Source organism: Sinocyclocheilus grahami, unplaced genomic scaffold, assembly GCF_001515645.1.
Source record: "Sinocyclocheilus grahami isolate Dianchi unplaced genomic scaffold, SAMN03320097.WGS_v1.1 scaffold132.1, whole genome shotgun sequence".
In the NCBI taxonomy this organism is placed as follows: Eukaryota; Metazoa; Chordata; class Actinopteri; order Cypriniformes; family Cyprinidae; genus Sinocyclocheilus; species Sinocyclocheilus grahami.
This window is the reverse complement of record NW_015505311.1, coordinates 616498-635608: the sequence shown is the minus strand read 5'-3', so window position 1 is coordinate 635608 and position 19111 is coordinate 616498. Positions and strand designations below refer to the sequence as shown.

Sequence of the window (19111 nt, the reverse complement as noted above, 5' to 3'; positions counted from 1 at the left end):
GGGGGGGGACATACCAGTTATTGTCCCAGATGTACCTTACTAATAGCCTTTTCTGACACTAGTGTCTATCCCAGTTGTTGCACTAGTTTTTTTTATCTTGTCATATGTAATGACTAGTTATAATGGCTTAATTATGGTTCAGACTTGTAAAATGTACTAGTAAACTTGTAAATGCTACTAGTAAAAATTGGAATACACACTGTTGTCTAATAAATAACAAGTAGGCCTAATAGAACTCAAAAATAAGTTTGAGTTAAGTTGATCTCTGAATTACCGATCTCCATATAATTCAAAGGCAAAAATATGTACTAGGACATGAAATAAAACAATATGCTGATTGGTAGGAAATACCCTATAATGTAACATGATTTTTCTAATCTCCAAAGTACCACACAGACACCTCGAGCCAAAAAAGGTACTTAAGGGTGCTAAAGGTGTAGTAAAGAAGCCATTGAAGAACAATTAATTTTTTAAAAGTTTATCTGCAATTTCACTTTCTTTCACAGCTTTAATTTGCTGATTTCTCAATTGATTTTTATTACCCTGTCATAGTCATTTAAACACAAGACAGCTCACTAAACATATTTGTAATCCATGGCACTTTGTTGGAGGACCACCCACCTTTCCAGACTGCAGGGTTTTAGTTACAATTATGTTTTATTGGCAGCAACATTGAGATGCAAGTACTTTCATTTGCAGAATCAGGCTGAACGGCGATCACTTTTTCAAAAACAAACTTCCACCTTATAGACATTCCCACTATTTGTAAATGATAATTTATATATATATATATATTTACATAATTTAAGCAATTAGGTAAATGCAGTGTTTTGTACAAATTATATGGTAAGGTTGACAATCTTGCAAAATCGATGTACCCTGGTATTTGCCAAGGAAAAGCTGCAGAATGAATCTACACTTAGAGCAATCAAACTTGTGGAGCCCTTACATCATGGTTGATATCGTGTAAGAGTGCTGAGCCACAGCCTAAATTTAGGACTGATTATAAGCTGAGAAATGTTAAATTGAAGAGTGGATTACAGCCTCTTTCTGATTGCCATAGAGAGATCTGTTGCCTGAGCTCCTTTTTTCCACTGTGAAGTGCATCTCCAAGGTCTTATGACAATTATGCATCTGTTCCTCACCACATCTTTCTGCATGGGGACAAACAGTTTCAGTACACTATGCTAAAAGAAAGGGAAATGCACTTAACAAGGGTAAGTGCTACATTCTGAGACTGAAACACCCAACCTGGTGTTTTCTCAGCTGCCAAAGTAGTACACACTCTCGTTCTGCCATAGGGTGGTCTTGCCATTTGGTCAACTTGCCTGAAAAAATGTTTGGATGTTATTTACTTTAATATTTGTGAATACGTCGTGCATTTTCACCAAAAGTGCACTTAGATTTCACATTTTGCTCTACAATCTGGCCGCTCAGGTGAAACTGGTTGCCCTGGTAGCTGTTTCTTCACAGTGGTGAACCTGTATTCAAATAGATCAGTTTTTGTTTAGATTCAGGACAACGTTCTTTTAAGATGCTAAGCTGTGGTGTATCGGAGCTTTGCTGCAGGTTGTAATCGGTTTTCATGAGTTCCAGTAGCTCAGTGGGTCATCTTTGTCACAGAGCTTTGGAGACAAAAGGTGCGCTGGGATGAAGGCACAGTTCAACCCCCATCCCGGTTTGAGCCACACAGAAATTGGTACTCCAGGGGGCGGAGGAGGGGCACTAAAGCTTCCTGTCTTCTCAGGACCCCCAGCAGAACCTCGAGGGTCCCTTTCTTTCCAGCTCTTAATGACTTTATGAGGATGGAAGCTAGTCTTAGAAAGTGACTCTTTTATTCTGCCTTATGGTGTTTAGGGAAGCATGGGAGAGAATGAGACCATGTCTAACTTTGTCATGGCAGATTTAGAATATAAAGGACAAATCCAGTGCACACAATGGCCTGTTTACAATGGAATTTGTGTGTTTAATGAGAAATCAGCTTAATCTGAGAATCTGCAAATAATTGAAAGGTCAATATCAAAACCCAACAACTGAACATTGTAATAGGCACTATTGTGAGGTTGTAATAAACATTGAGGGCAGTGAAAGGACTGCCAGCAAACAGTCAGGAGTGAGCGATTGTTAATTGTTTAAATGCATTACTGGGCAGAGAAGTATGTAATAGGGAAAGAAATAAGGAAGACTACAAAGTTGCAGACATAAGTCAAAAAATGTGTAAGTAAGCCAAGGTTCCAAATGCGTTAGATGCATTTGCATTCTGCTTCAAGACAGAACTCTGAAAATTAGCCAAAGGAAATTGCTTGTCTCAATCCATTTTAGTCGGATGCTTGTTTTATAACAAGTGAAGGGTGGTGGCCATGGGTCAAAGATATTTTACAAAAAAAGTAAATTTTTATTACAGTGAAAGTCAGTGTTTGGACCCCACTGATGTTGATTTCATGTTCATAAACTGTTAAAACATATTTCAAAATACCATCTTTGAATTTTTGTTTTTGGGTGAACTATCCCCATCTAGTAGAACTGATCCTTAAAAATAGTAATAAAGCCAATTACCAGTTGGTTAATTTAATTGCCTGAAGAAACCATGAGATGCAGATATTTAATAGTTTTGCTTTGAGGATTAATTTATTAGACATCCAAACATGATACATTTTAAATAAATGCCTAATTAATAAACTATGGAGAATCCATTAATTATTATGCATGCTAATCAGAATTTTTTTTTCTATTTCTGTAACTTTATATTTAACACCACTTTGTTCCTTACAGGTTTGTTCCAGGAAGGGGTGTAGTACTATACCCTCAGATCGGAGACAAAATGGACATTGTGTGTCCAAGAATCAAGCCAGGCTCCACTGAGCAGACGAACATTGAATACTTCCAGGTCTATCTTGTTCCCAAAGAACAACTTGAGACCTGTCGAGTTACTAAGGGCGACATGTTACTGCTCAACTGTGACAAGCCGGACCAGGACGTGAAGTTTACCTTCAAGTTTCAAGAGTTCAGCCCCAACCTGTGGGGCCTGGAGTTCTACAAAGGGAAGGACTATCACATCATCTGTAAGTGTATTGCCATGCTTACTCAAGAATTTACTTCAGGTGCTGATTCATGATCGTTTTTCACCTTCGTTGCCAGCTGTAACACTGTGTAGAAGGAGTCAAATGCAGAACTGATCCCACCCGTGGGAATTTCAGCCTCCGGCATTGTCTCCCAAGATATCTTTTCCGTGTTCTTTTCTGGGAAGGTGACTGACTAGTGTAGCCCTCCAAAAATAGTGAACATATCAAGTTTATAGTTAATGGAAATATGTTAAATCCATTGGCTTTACCACACAGGATGTCTTTGTTATAAACATAAATACATTTATGTTCATTAATCATAATATAGTTTAGCTTGCACACTTCATTTTTATTTTTATTTTTTAAATGTAGTTTTTCCCAGGCCTATTTGTGTCGTCTTCGCCTACGGGGAGGGGAACGTCTCAAGTCTTCAGTGTTCTCTGGGATAGAAGACTTGTTGATGGCCCTTTAAATGGATGTCATTAGTATCATTTGACCACTTCGAAAAAAGGGGTTATCGTTCAGTTTAGCGTGTTGATAGCCCCTTTTCGGTTGGCACATTCCTTAATGGCCGTTTATGTGATTTAAGATTTACACGCTCCAAATCCCTCAATCCTTCGCTAGTATGAGACGGATCGGTTTGATGTGATTTTTCAAGGCAGCTTGGCCTGCAGCCCGAGGGACACAAATATCTGACCTAAATGATTCTAAAGAGACTTAACTCTGTGTCTGTGTGTCTGTGTGTGTGTGTGTGTGTGTGTGTGTGTGTGTGTGTGTGTGTGTGTGTGTGTGTGTGTGTGTGTGCATGCCTTGTGTGCATGCAAATGTCAGAACATGTTGACAAAATGAGAGGAAGAGAACTTTTTTTAGGCATGCTAGAAAGTCTTGACGTACACTACCATTGAAAAGTTTTTATTAGAAATTATTACTTTTATTCAGCAAGGATGAATTTAATTGATTGATTAAAAGACGTAAAATAATTATCATTATGAACTTAAAATAATGTTGCACAAGATTTCTATTTCAAATAAATGATATTACTATGAATTTTCTATTCATCAAAGAAATAAAAATCACAGTTTACACAAATTTAGTTTTATCAATGCAGTTTTCTACGCTGATAAAAAATAAGAAATGGTTCTTAAGCACCAAATCAGCATATTAGTATGGTTTCTGAAAGATCATGTGACATTGAATACTGGAGTAATGATGCTGAAAATTCAGCTTTGCCATCAAAGGAGTATATCATAAAAAATAGCAAGTCAAAAAAATTGTACTAAAAACTTTTGAATGGTAGTGTATATGTGTTTGTTCATGAACAAGGTACTAGATACTATTTTTTTCCTATACATTTTCACTTTCTAGAGAGACATTTAGGTTTTATATCAATGGATTTTACAGTAAGTTAAGAAAAATACATTTACTTCATGTGGAAACATCCAAAGTATTTGTTAAATAGGCATTTGTTCATAAAGCATAAATTGTATTTTGCCACGTTTCACAATGTAGTTTTAATTGGAGCAAAAGGAGAAAGGAATAGTGCTAGTATATAAAAAAACATAGTTGGTTTAATTGCATTTATATGTTTGTGACACAATGTATATTATTCAAATTTATGAGCAGCCATTAAATATCTACGCAATCAATACAAGACATCATGTCCTGCTGCACTTCTCAACAAATCATTTGCATTTCTTCTAGACATACTGACAGACAGGATATGTTTCTCTGTGGATATGTGGTTAAAATATGATAACTAGGATAGTTAGATCTCCTAATGTCTGCAAAAATCTAAAATGAACATACTGAAAGCATAACATCTGCTTTGATACACTTGTATGTGCGCAACTTCAATTTTCCACCTCCACTTTGTTGCTCGGTCGCTGGCTTTGTGATTGGCTGAGCTGCGCTGGCCCGAGGCGCTGAATGTGGTTGTTGTGGTTAGGAAATGAGCGGGCTTCATTCAAGCCGAAGAGTCGGGTCACATCTAGAGATCGGCCGCTGCAGATGAATGTGGGAACGGTTGTAGGGAACTGGGGCATGTTGGGTAAAAGCTCTCTCTCTCTTTCTCCCCCTCTGTTTTTCTCTCGTTAGGTCTTTGGTTGGCTTTCTCTGCCCACCCCCCATTCTCTTGCCCTTTCACTCGCTGGTCCCTCAGTTCTTTCTGTGCCCTAAGCAGTTTGGAGGGGAAGTCCATTTGTTCATGTGGGATTGGTCTTAATCCTCGCAGTGAAAGAGATTACGGCCCAATGGAATTCTTTAGCTACGCTATCAGAGGACACAGTATGGGAGTGCAGGCACAATGGCATTTAAATCGTTCGACCAAGCCACTCCACTAGCCGGCCAGAGCAAATCCTTGCTATTCTGTGATAATGATGTAAAAAGGCTTTGGTAATATGCTTAGTTTCTGTAAAGTTCAAACCTGTGTGATTACACTGGGGTTATTACTCACAGTATGAGGGTTTTCTCAATTAGCGTGCACGAGAGCGCGTGTGCACCTCTCGTAAGGATTTACTGGCAAACAAACGCAAGCTTTTAAGAAGCTTTGGCATGCTGCAAAACTGAGATTTTCTCTTTGTGAGAGCAAGCTGAACCTTCACCTTCTGCATACACATGCATAATGACTGATGAACACATGACTCAAATGTCTGCAAGGAACACTTGAAAGGTTTTAAAGCACCTGTGAGGATGCATGCGGAAAGCTGACCCGGTCATAAACTAGCTACTAAACCTTATATGGCCAAATACATTCACAGTACTGGAAGAGAAATGAGCCTCGAGAGGAAAGAATAATTTGGTGGCATGTAGAAGGTTTAAAATGGATGATGGGCTTTCATTCAACATCTGAAATGTAGGCTACTAAATGTTGGATGGGTGAATCTCACATTTACATTTAGACATTTGAATCTCACAAAAAACAAAGAAAATAATTGATGTTGCATTATAAAACTTAAATGAAATGTTCCTATTTTTATTTAATAGACTTGTTCGGCATTGCTGGGAATGCCCACAAAAACGACATAACCATTTATGGCGCAGGGGAAAACAAACCATTCGAATTAACGCGTGGAGACCTTGTTAGGTGCTTGATCTTTACTTTTTGTGATGATTTAGAATGATTTTTGCTTGGTGCAATGCCGAAAAGTTGCTGTGTGGCGTTCTGTACCTCTAAGAAGTTAAAAAACCTGATCTGACGATGTATATGACTGATACACTGCAACGATCTGTCGTTAGTCCTGTCCCCCTGCACCGCAACCCAGTTCTGATGGGGCTTACAGTAACCCTCCTTCGCATCGCAATCAAATAAATCTCACTCCCTGACATTTTGTGATGTCATAATCTATTAAAACATTTATTTCATATTATTATACACAATCCATTACGAAAATTAGCAATGGTATTACTATAGTAAAAATATAGTAGGCTAACCAAGGTTTTTTTTTTTGCCGTTTTTATTACCAATTGTAGCCTATAACCACAGTTTTACTACAAATACTATGGTTAAACTATGGTTAGTGTAGCAAAACATGTTGTTTTTACCATGGTTTAACTATGTGTGACAACAGTGTTGGGGGGTAATATATTACAAGTAACGCAAGTTACGTAATCAGATTACTTTTTTCAAATAACTAGTAAAGTAACGCATTACTTTTTAATTTACAAGAGAATATCTGAGTTACTTTTTCAAATAAGTAACGCAAGTTACTTTTTTTTTTCAATTTATTAATTGACAGCTCTCCTGTCACCATGTTGAGAGAAATCAGAAGATGTTACTGTAGTTAGAAAATAAATATGAATATGCATTAATTCATCTCACTCACACAAAAAAAACACAGATTCATTATTCCTCAAAATGAATAAAAATAATGCAACTCAGAATATGATGCAAACCTACAATAATTAAATGTTAAACAACACAATTATCTTTTATGTATTTAATCCCATTCTATTAACCAATGTCTTTGCTTCTGACCTTCGATTATCCAGTTCAACTGTACTAATAAGCAAAAATGACTCTAGACAAACATTTGTGTGTTTTTTTATTGCTGTTGAATAAAAGTGTGTTGAAATTTCTTCTTTTGTATTCTACTGTACGGACGTAAATTTACTTTCCCTTCAGCCTGAGGCTTATTCGTTTCACTTTTGGTGTGAAAAGGCTTTTATATATATATTTTTTAGAATATTTGAACTTTTTTATTTTAAAATAAAACAAGCAAGCCCTGTCCAGATTTAAAAAGTAATGCAAAAGTAACGTAACGCCTTACTTTCCATAAAAAGTAACTAAGTAACGTAATTAGTTACTTTTTTTAGGGAGCAACGCACTATTGTAATGCATTACTTTTAAAAGTAACTTTCCCCAAGACTGGTAACCAATAACCATGTTTTTTGGTATTTTATATACATATTTTCATGTTATCTTTATTTTAAGGCATGTATTTGTGAAAATGATTAGGCAGCCGCAGCACACACTACATAGAATAACGCTGCGCATTTCAAGGCACTTCAGTGGACCTTCATGTTACCTGTTTTGTCAATGTTAAAAAACGTTTTAATATATCAATAAGAAAGTACGACAGGCTTTTACTCAAGTCTTTATCACTTTATTAAAATTAAGCAAAACAAAACTACAAATGTTTACTTTCACAAGCCGTCTCTTATAGACTTGTAGTAGCCTAAGCTGTCTCTTGCTCAATTAGGTAACAAAAAATGTTGGGAAACGACACCTCTGGCCATTCCGTTGGGTCGTTTGTCCAGTCACAGATACCGTACGGACAGTCCGACCCAATACGGCTCAGTTTTTATGCGTATGTTGCTCTGTCGAGCGACTCATTCTGAGTCAACACTGCTTTTCTAATGAGGGGGAAAGGACTGTTTTCCCCCACGCCGACTCCGCCCACACAGCTATGACGCAACACTGATCAAGTCTATATTGCTTTGACATTAATTTCATTACAAATCTTACTCTATGTTGTCTTTGCTGTAATGTATGTGGATGTTTCACTTTTAAGATGTTTTTTTTCCCATGTAATTCTTGTTATTCTAAAAGTTTATTTGATTCACACTATTTTATAGTAATCAGCATAATGCTGATGCCAAATAAAAATGATTAAAAACATTTTATTACAGCACATTTTACTGTATTACTAAAGCAGTTATTATAATAATTGTCATTTTTATAAGAATTGTCACATTCTAGAAATGAAAAGGAGATTTTGCATTATTATTCTAATATTTCTAATTGTCGGGAAAGTCACAATGCAAAAAAAAAGTCTTTATTTTCATTAAGAAAAATATGATCCAGACATGTTCTTGACTGGTTTTGTGAGATGTTTATTTTTTTTTTTTTTTTGTGAACAAAATTATAACAATGCCTATTTAATTTTTTATTCTTCCCTCTTTCAGCCACATCTAACAGCACTTTTGAAGGTCTGGACAACCACGATGGTGGTGTTTGCAAGACCAAGTCCATGAAGCTGGTCCTGAGAGTTGGACAGAGTGAGTATCACCCATACCTACACCTTCACCGATGAAGATCACTGCTTCCATAACAGTCTTTCATGTCACTGGTCTTGTAGTGGGTGTCCATGCTAGTGTGCCTCAGCGTGTAATTGAAATATCATGTGAGCTTGTTTCCTGTGGCTATGCCAGCTGTCCCTTCTTTGGGCTTGTGGGGAGATACTTGCAGCTTTACGCCAATTCATTAAATTCTCTCTCAAAACCTGGGACATAACACCCAGAAGCCAAAAAGATGTAAGGGTGGTCCGATATTATGTTCAGATCAGTTTTTCAGTTCGCTGAACATTTTGTAATGCTTTGCTAGACTAGTAATTTTAGTTGCAGCCTGTTAATATTTAACTCTCTGTTTTGTTTGTAGGTCCTACAGATTCATTCTCAGCAAAAAATCATCCAACACGATATCCTCCAAAATACCCTGATAATAAGGACCAAGACACCTTCAGCAAAGAAAACGATGTTGTCAGCAGAGTTGGTAAGTACTGGGTAAATCTCACTAAATCTCATAAATGATAAAATGATAATTAAATTAATTATTATTAAATTATTAAATATTCTATTTAATGCACTATACAATATATTTTACATTATAATATACAATATATTATTATTAATAATAATGAATACATTATTAAAATAGAATATAAATAAATCATTAAATATAAATAATGAGGATTAATGGCAAAAATGGCAAAAAGTCACACATCATAAAAATTAAAAGAAAAAAACTTTTGCATAAAATAATGGAAATACATAATTAAACATTTTAAATATTATATTGATATATACAATATATAATATAATATTTTATATAATCAAGGCCGGATTATCTATAGATGGGATTGGGCGAGTGCCCTGGGGCACTAACCAATAAGGGGGCATGACTACCTTCAAAATATTTTTCATGTTTTGTATATATATTATTTTGCTGGAAGAGATACAGATACAAAATGAAGATTTAATGATACAATATATACAGAGAAAATATAAAATATATATATAAAGAATTGCGATTGGGTCAGGTCCAGCTTAATCTCATTATTGTTTATACGTATACGTTTATACGTATTGATGCTAAAATGTACAATTTAGACAAATTTCAACATTTAAAACGTACAAATCGCTATGGATTTTTAACTAAAAAACAAAATATTTACGTATCTTTTATATCATTAAGATATTCGTATCGATGCATTTTTATAATTTTATCAATAAGTGATTAAGATTTTTAGACCCTTAACCTACCCCCAAACCTACCCATTTTATAGCGAATATAAAAGAATATAAAACGCAACTGACCGAAATGTGCAGGAAAATAACCTTTTAGTAACAATAGCATAAAAAATATTTTCATAGTCGCTAATCCCACTCCTACCTCTAAACCTAAACATAACTATTTCTGTACAGTATAAGAAAAACATGACAGATAGATAAATACAATTACAATAATTCATTTATTGCAAAAATGTTAAAAGCATGTACCAAAAGTAATCCAATTGTCGATGCATTGCAGTCACAGTCCTCTCTGGTGGAATACAGAACGTTTGTGAGGTGCAGAGCAGAATTTGTGTTGTTAATCGCTGAAAATATCCCGATTATTTTCCCGATCCACTCCGTGAAGGCGAGAGGCAATGAGCGTTCGATCGCTGTAAAACCTGTAGTTTGAAGCGGCAACATTTGCATTTGTAAAGAGCGGGTCAGTCAGCGCGGGCTTTGCTGCTTAAGGTCACTGGACTCACTGCTCGGGATGGAGATGAAGATCGCCGAATAAAGACTTGGATTTGGGTCTGTTCCTCGCAGTCATATGGATTCTGATTTGGATTACAGTGCACGAATAGTTTTTGGTGTATTTTATAGTTCAATTGTCAGTCACAGCATGTCGGAGAAAACGCCTTTTGTGGCCCATGACAAACAAAGTAAACATTACATGACAAGTAAAGGTTAAACGATTGCAGAAATGTTATTTATTTTAAGGGTTTAAAGTGAAGTCTTGTTTAACATTATGCAGGCCTATTCTTGGAAACGAGCTGACAGCAGAAATCACAGAACAAAACTAAATGTTATCATTTCATATTAAGTAAGCGAGTAAACAATTTAATAATGCAATTGAAAACATAAGGTCATTGACATGACATCTAAAAATAACAACAATAATAAAATTAATGCCACAATTTCAATATTCATAAAGATTCATTTTTAGGTGTCATCAAAATGTCAGTTTTGTACGTTTAAATGCTGAAAATACGTAAGTATTTGTACGTTTAGATGCTGAAAATACATCAGTATTGTACGTTTTAGTGCCTGTAAAAACATACGTAAATGTTCATTTTGTAGAACCACATTCAAAAATGAATCGTCGGGGGGGCACTTTAAATGTGGCCACCCTAGGGCACTACACTGTGTTAATCCGGGCCTGTATATAATATATTATAAAATTAAATACTATAATAATTAATCGATTAAACATGCTTGATATATATTAGATGTCAAACTTTTACTCAATTTTACACCACATATTTGTATTTAATAAAGTTTGGTTAAATATAGAGTGTCTGACCAGTTTGAAACCTTTTTTGTATTAGAATAGATGACAGATATTCAGATTTTTGGGGATAATATAAATAATATATATTATGTATATTATTTAATATATATTTTAAGTAAAAGTAAACTTTTTGGACTTGCATATCCTTGTTCTCATGATGTTAAATGATTTAGACTTAAAGAGCTGGATATTTTATTTTCACCATCATGTTTTAATCCAACAAAAAATAAAAAAAACAACTGGTCATAAACTCCCTATTCTTTCTCGTTCCCCAGACACTATGCAGAATGGTGAGGCCGGAGGCAAGAGCGGAGAGACTGTAGGATCTGCTGGATCTGAAGTCGCCCTGTTTGCTGGTGTTGCATCCGGTGCTGTCATCTTCATCATCATCACCATCGCTCTGGTAGCACTGCTGCATCGTCGTCATCAGAAACACTCAGCGCAGTGCTCTGCCCAACTGCCATTAAACACGCTGCCCAAACGCGAAAGTGCTGCCAGTGGTGGCAGCAACAATAACAGCTCTGAGCCGAGTGACATCATCTTTCCACTGCGGACCTCAGGAAGCATGTACTGCCCGCACTATGAAAAGGTCAGTGGAGACTACGGGCACCCTGTCTACATTGTCCAAGAAATGCCACCACAAAATCCTGCAAACATTTACTACAAAGTTTGACAGAGAATGGACAACAAGCCATGGACACTAAAGCGGCTCTGTTTCAAATGATGGACATCAGTGTTTTGATGCCTCTCAGACACTCAGTTGCTTGCTCCAGTTGGTTTAGCCCTATTAACTGGTTGCTAGAATGGCTGTAGTGCTGTCTAATTAAAAAAAAACTCATTCTTTGTTGAGACATGATTCTGGATTAGATGCTGGTGCACATGGGAATTTGCTCTTCTGTTTATAAATGAACATGGAAAACTGGAAGACTTAGAACAATCTTACAGATGAACAAGCAGTGAAGTGCTGCAAAGTCATGCTGAATAAACTTCTCATGTGAAGGATCTGAGAACACCTGATTTTGTTAGGAAAATACAATACTTTTTTTTTTTTATTATTGTTTTTTGCTTATTTTCGTGTTTCAAAACTCCCAGAGCTTAGCTGAAAATTTGAATGTTCATGCACGAGAAGAGGCCTTTATTCCTGTACGTTGCAATTCTTCAATGTATTTGAGTCCATCTGATGCAATTTAGGCTGAGGATGACTGTTTGCATCCCAAAGCTGGCCTGATGGATGCATATTACACATCAGTTCAGACATTTGTAGCCCTTATGCTGTTGACGTTCAAGCCAGTGTGGTCCGAAACGCATGTGGTTCTTTTATCCCCATTTGCTTATAACTTTTCAAACATTTATTCAAACAGCAAACAAACGAAACTAAAGATCAACATACAGAAAGATCCTTTGTTGACTTGGTAATGTAAATACAATAGCCAAGCATTGAAATTATGCTTTAAGTTATGTTTTGTATGAATCTGAACAGTGCTTGTCCTTTACGTTTCATCATTGAATGTTCAGTTGATTTTGTTCAGATACTTCAGGAGTTTACTTCAGCAAACCAGAAGCAACATGTTGGATAGAATGGATATCTTTTGAAATCTTGCATTTGTTAAACTTGTTTGTTGATTCTAGTTGTTCTAGCCAATTTCACATTCCAGATGGCTGACAAGGTTGAATGAAATGATTCACCATAGTCGCTTGTGCTGCTCTCTTATTATTATTTTTTTTATGAATGAATGAAAAGTTCACAAAATTGTTTTCTATTGTTCAAATAAAAAAGTGGCCTCAAGTAGTGTCAAAACACAAATCTTGACTCAATATCTGAAAACATCACAATGGATGGATGGATGGATAGATAGATATTCTCCATTTGACTTTTTAGGTGATATGTGATTTGCTTAACTTCTGACAATTAGCGAGATTTACCCTCATATGCTTCAATAGCCAACTTTGGACCAATAATCAGAAACAAGACTGTCCACTCGTTAGGTTCTTCATGTCCCTGGCGACTACATAGGAAGCACATACCATTTGGTTTCATTTCCATATGACGCACTGGGTCACAGGACACTCGGCCCTCTCCCATGGTGGGGAGTGTAGTGTGATGCATTTCAAAAGAAGCACTCACACCTCATGACCTCAGACACACTTTACCGTCTCACACAATCCCGGCCACACACACATGTTCTCACACTGTGTTTGTGCTTTTTCTTACAGACTCAGATAAGGACCTCTAACCTTCCACAGCACATTATCTTTGGCCCTTCCTCTCCCCTCTGACCTTACAGATAATATTCCACCCTGAATACTAAGCATGGGTAGAGCAGAACAGGAAACACTGTGTTTTTGTTATGGAGGGACAGAACAATGGGGTGGTAAATCTACAAGTCAAGCCAGCTGCCTGTCACAGGCGGCCAAAAGAAACACTTCTGTCACAAAAACCCGCATCCTGGAATGTACTAATTTCTGATGTACTTTTGCAAATGTAAAATATACTTTTATTACCGTCACCATCATTGAAACCTGAAACTCACTTTCTTATACTCAGGATTATTTATGAACATGCCAACAACAGCTAGAAGTTGGTCAGAAGGTCTCTGTTTGTTTTTCTGATATGGTTAATGCTGATACCGATAAGCCAAAATATCAGCCAAGCTAATTAAGATTATAATGGTCAAATTTGATAGAATCAGCTGATGCAGCTCTTGTGCCATTTTCATAATGTTTTCTCATTTTAAATAACTGAGTGAACTATGAGTAAATATTCTGTGAAATAAGTTCAGGAATCGGTATCGATATCATTTGCCATCACTGAATTTGTACTGCATGGCATTTAAAGGGATAGTTCACCCAATTATGCAAATTCTGTTATTAGTTCCAAATTCTAAATCTTTATGACTTTCATTGAAACACAAATTAATATATATATATATATATATATATATATATATATATTTTTTTTTATTTAAAAACTTGAGAGATTTCTGTCCCTCCATTGAAAGTCCATTCACCTAAAACTTTAACGCTTCATAAAGTTAATAAAGAACTCATAAAAGTAATCCATATAAATCAAGCAGTTTTATGTGATGATTTAATTGAGGCTTTTATTCACATATTGATTTGATCAACACACATGCATAGAGCACATCAAATATACAAAGATGAACGGAAGTCTTGTAGGTTTGGAACAACATGTGGTTTTTGGGTGAACTATCTCTTTAATAACCCATATCAATCAAGCACTAATTTGTAGCAAGATTTCTTGACTTTATTCCGAAGAACCCATGTGTCTCATATTCAGCCATCTGCACCTAAACCAAAGTATGGATAACTTGAGAGTTTTTGTTCCACACTCTTTACCTAAAAACTACTTACAATGAGTGAAGTACACCATCCGCAACACACAATGCATCATTAAATCAGAGAGAGCACAACTGAACTCGCATATCCGGAAGAAAGCACACATCTGGACTAGAAATGACAAAAGACCTTTTCTAGTTGCCCCAAACATTTACAGCTGGTTAAAAATCAGGAACAATTACACAGAGACCACAATGCCTTATGCCATATTGAATAACTTTTGGAGAAGTGGTTGATTGTGTGCCTTTTTGTTAATGTCTGTGTGTCAGAACTCACAGGAAATGGGAAATTTTTTGGAAAAATCAAGATATCATCATGTGGCAGGCACATTTCCTCCCTACCAATGCATGTAGGATGAAATAAAGGGCCAGTGAGGAAAAATGGGGGTGCTGGAGGGGGAGGTAGTGGGGGAAGGGAGACACATCTGCCATGCAGGGTGAGAAAAGAAAAGGGAGGATAAGGCCTCAAGTATGCTTTTACTCCAAAGGAGGGCCATAGATCATTTAAGACCTGTCACAAAGGTTCTGAATACACTACTGTACACAAGTTTGAATTCCTTAAACGACATGAGGTCGCTCAACCTGTATTAGACTAAATCGAGGTGCTCACTTAAGATGTCTAGTAGGCCCGAGCAGATATAAAAGACTATCATTTCATTTATATGCACAGCAATGGGCTACGAAAAAACGTTTGTATAGTATTTTTATTATCAGAAGATATTGCTAATCCATAAATGTATCATTATTCTCTTAAAAGTTCCAAACCTGTATGACCTTCTTTCTTCTATGGAACACAAATGAAGATTGACATTTTGAATACTGTGTAGGTTTGGAAAAATATGAGTACATGATATGTACACTCTCACGTCATTTCCCCCCATTTCTGCATTCCAGTTTAATATAAATTTGGTTAAACCAACATTCAATTCTGAGTTCTTTTTTTATTTTTTCCCCAAGTATTTTTTATTATTATTAAATAATACAGTATTTAAACGTTTTGGTAAACTGTCCCTTTAATTTTAACTAGTTGTATATTACCAAATATTGATCATTATCCAATATTGATATTACTAATACTAATATTTCAATAACTTATATTGATTTGGTGCACAAACTGCTCAATATAACCATTTTGCTGGGCCAGTTTGAATAAATAAATTCAATGGGCTAACAAGAAATAATAAGATATCAAGGCAGCAAATTATAAATGACTTCCCAAAACTTATTAATTTGTTTTAGGTTTAGGTAAAGCGTGGCCACATTGCAGAACTTCATTCCCTCAACGTACTCATTTTTATTTAATTAAATCATGGCCAACAAGTTAGGATCATGGAAAAAATTAGTACAAGAAAAAAAGTGGTTGACCTAAAACAACAGAACAAATGAGTAAAATGTGGCTACAATTGAAGTACATTTGAATAAGGAATGAATTAATAAAACATGTCGTGGGAACAAATTCTTAATTCATTGGAACATCATATATATATTTTTTTCTGCATATCATGTGCAGGGCCCTACAGAAACATATTCAGACTCTTTATATATATGAAGTGCCACTCCAAACGCAATATTCTGATACTACATTGGAAGCAATAAGTTGCGAATAAATGGCACGAAAGCACAAAAGACAAAAAGCAATCACTCAGACCTGCAGACAAACTGCCTGCGGATGAAGCCTTCAAAGTTACCCGAAATTTCAGTGTCTCTCAACACCATATATCACCCTCCTTACGTTCAAGTGACAGGGAAAGTGGAGGAAAGATTAAGGGCTTGCGCACCGAGGAATGTTAAGTGTGGTTGAAGCATGTGCGCTGAGTATAGACTAGCACACGTTCAAGGCCAAATGGTTTGGAAACAATTAAAGTAATGGAGAATGAAAAGGCGGAACGCCTCCTCTGTCTATCGCCCCCACCATCCTCACCTAAGCAGATGACTAACAGTCCCACTGAGCCCCAGTGTCACCTTTTTGATTGTGCCTTTATCTCATTTCTCACTTTATAGTGCCTAGTGTCACTGCTGGCATGGCTCGGCACATCTTGCAACTTGGAGGTTTAATAAACATTTTTTAAAAAGTCAATTTTCTACCTTAACTACACTTAATGCACAGGGCACAGGGTTAAAAGCTTGATTAAATCTGGCCACCCTTCCGGCACGTCATGCCAGCGGACTCAAGGTCAAAACCAAAAAAAAACGTTCTTCCTTCAAGGAGTCTTGTGTATGCAGATTACAACGCAGGATGCAGCAGCACCACCAGTGTTAAAAATGCAAATGCTTTTACATTTGTTCCACCACCCAGTAAAATCAAACCCACATTCAGCTGAAAGGAACGCACATTGACAGCCAGATGTGCTGTCTGTCGTTTATATGGCTCTAGACTTTGGCCCAAGGGTGTGGAGTTCCCCTTCTGTTAAACGTTCGTCCTTCAAGGAGTCTTGTGTATGCAGATTACAACGCAGGATGCAGCAGCACCACCAGTGTTAAAAATGCAAATGCTTTTACATTTGTTCCACCACCCAGTAAAAGCAAACCCACATTCAGCTGAAAGGAACGCACATTGACAGCCAGATGCGCTGTCTGTCGTTTATATGGCTCTAGACTTTGGCCCAAGGGTGTGGAGTTCCCCTTCTGTTAAAGCTATGATGTGACATCCCTGTCTGGAGGCCTTTTTATTTTCATTTTAAGTATTTGCCGCTTCATTCACGCCATCTGTAATTTAGTCTTTGTAAAGTTAGTCAAAGCACCAAATTCAAAACGTGACTCAATAAAAGCAGTTTGAAAGAGATGTAGACATCATTCAAGGGAAACAATTAGTGGAGTTCAACCCCTCGTAGCTGAACCTTGACCTCGTAACCCATACGGGCCTTTCACAAAACAGGGATTAGAAAGCCATCTGATTGCATTTTGCTACAGATCATTACAGAGAATGAGAGGCGGGAGGGGATGAATATCTAATCAGATCGCCAAAGAAACAATCTAACATGTGATCCTCAATCTATCTATCTTGCAAAAGCAAGCATCATTATCATCACTACTCAAAGTTTCTGCATGTAACTTGCTGTGTATGTTGTGATACATCATTTGTGCAACAGGAATGAAAGACTTCTCAAACTTGTACCTGGAGGATGTACTTGTCTTACTTGTATTACAGGACTTAAAAGAGAAAAAAATTCAACATAGGCTCATTGGAAAAACTCCAAGAACCTACCTGTACAAACACAATTCACTGTAGTTTCCAGCTGAAATGAATACTAGTGGCAGTAAAACACCAATGACGGTCATTCTTTTTGCACATAAATTATGACTATGGAGCAGATTATTGACAAATAAAGTTATATTTCTGTGTGGTTCCTTGCACAACACTATGTTATGACCACAGAACACTTTTACCAAAGTTCATGATGTGTAAACAAATATATTTTTATGCAGTTGCAATGTGGAGAACTCGGATAGTCCGGATAGTCCTGTGAAACATGAGGTTTGATTAAAAGAGCTCAAAGACTTATAGAAGCAAGCTAAAACTGCATGGTTGCTTTTTGCTTTTGTGAACACAATCAGTTTGGTTTAGGGTAGTTTTGTCTAGGTGGGACATTATTTTCAAGCACTCACCAGACATTTCATTTCCGAATGGCCAAGATACATACAGTAACCAGCGTAATAAAACTTTGCCAGATTCACATTCATCTGTTTTAAATAAAACTGAAATGTTTTTAGCACCATTACTTTGTTTGTCGAATGCGTAGCCTTTCAAAGGGGCCAGTGTGGCCACCTTGTGGAACAACTGATTAGCGCAAAACAATTTCAATGAGCATATGTGATCTGCGTTTACAAAATATGCGTGGTTACAAAAATCGTGTGGTGCGCATAGTACTATTCTGGTGACGAAATCTGCATCACGCGCACTGTACACGGACCCTCGCGTATGCATAAAAACCAAAGTATACTTGGGACTTAACTCGTCATTTCACTTTGAAAGCATTGTGAAATAGGTTACACTTTATTTTAGGTGTCCTTGTTACACGTTACATGTACTTACTATTATAATAACAACTAGATTGAAAAGTTTGTAGACAAACTTTAAGTTGGCTTGATAAAGCCTAGCTAGAAAGTTTGAAAAAGTTTTAAAAGCTTGCATTCTGAAAGTTTTCAGTTTGAAGTAGTTTGAAAGTTAAAATAGTTTTAAAGATTAAAGTTTGAATGTTTTCAAGGCAATACAGTCTATCAGAAAAACAGTATAAAACATATTGCTAGGGTACCTGGGGTGGTTTGCTAGGCTGTTTCTAGCATGACTAGCATGTTGCTAACATATTTTTAGCATGATTAACATGTTACTAGCATTTTGTTAGCATGATTAGCATGTTGCTAGCACAATTAGCATCTTACTAGCATGGTGTTAACATTTTGTTAACATGATTAGCAAATGACTAGTATGTTTCTAACATGATTACATGTTACTAGCATGGTGTTAGCTTTGTTAAAGGGGTCATATGGTCCCTTACCATGCTGTGATGATGCCCTGTCCGGCCGGAGCGACGAGACAACATTAAAACCCATTACAAACGAGGCATTTGTTGCATCCAGTGGGGACATAATTACTGATTATAATGACTTATACTGTCTTTTTACGCGTTGCGTTG

The 19111-nt window shown here is 36.5% G+C and overlaps 1 protein-coding gene across 1 annotated transcript in view; it reads left to right on the top strand.

Moving 5' to 3' along the window:
* The window catches only part of LOC107590693 (ephrin-B2a-like), a 13378-nt gene extending 561 nt beyond the window's left edge, over positions 1-12817 (top strand). The window contains exons 2-5 of the mRNA XM_016279595.1: positions 2773-3062; positions 8466-8558; positions 8938-9051; positions 11397-12817. Of these exons, the coding sequence (XP_016135081.1) occupies positions 2773-3062; positions 8466-8558; positions 8938-9051; positions 11397-11794 (895 nt within the window). The 3' untranslated portion in view covers positions 11795-12817. The remainder of the gene's footprint in view (positions 1-2772; positions 3063-8465; positions 8559-8937; positions 9052-11396) is intronic.
* Positions 12818-19111: the final 6294 nt, after the last annotated feature.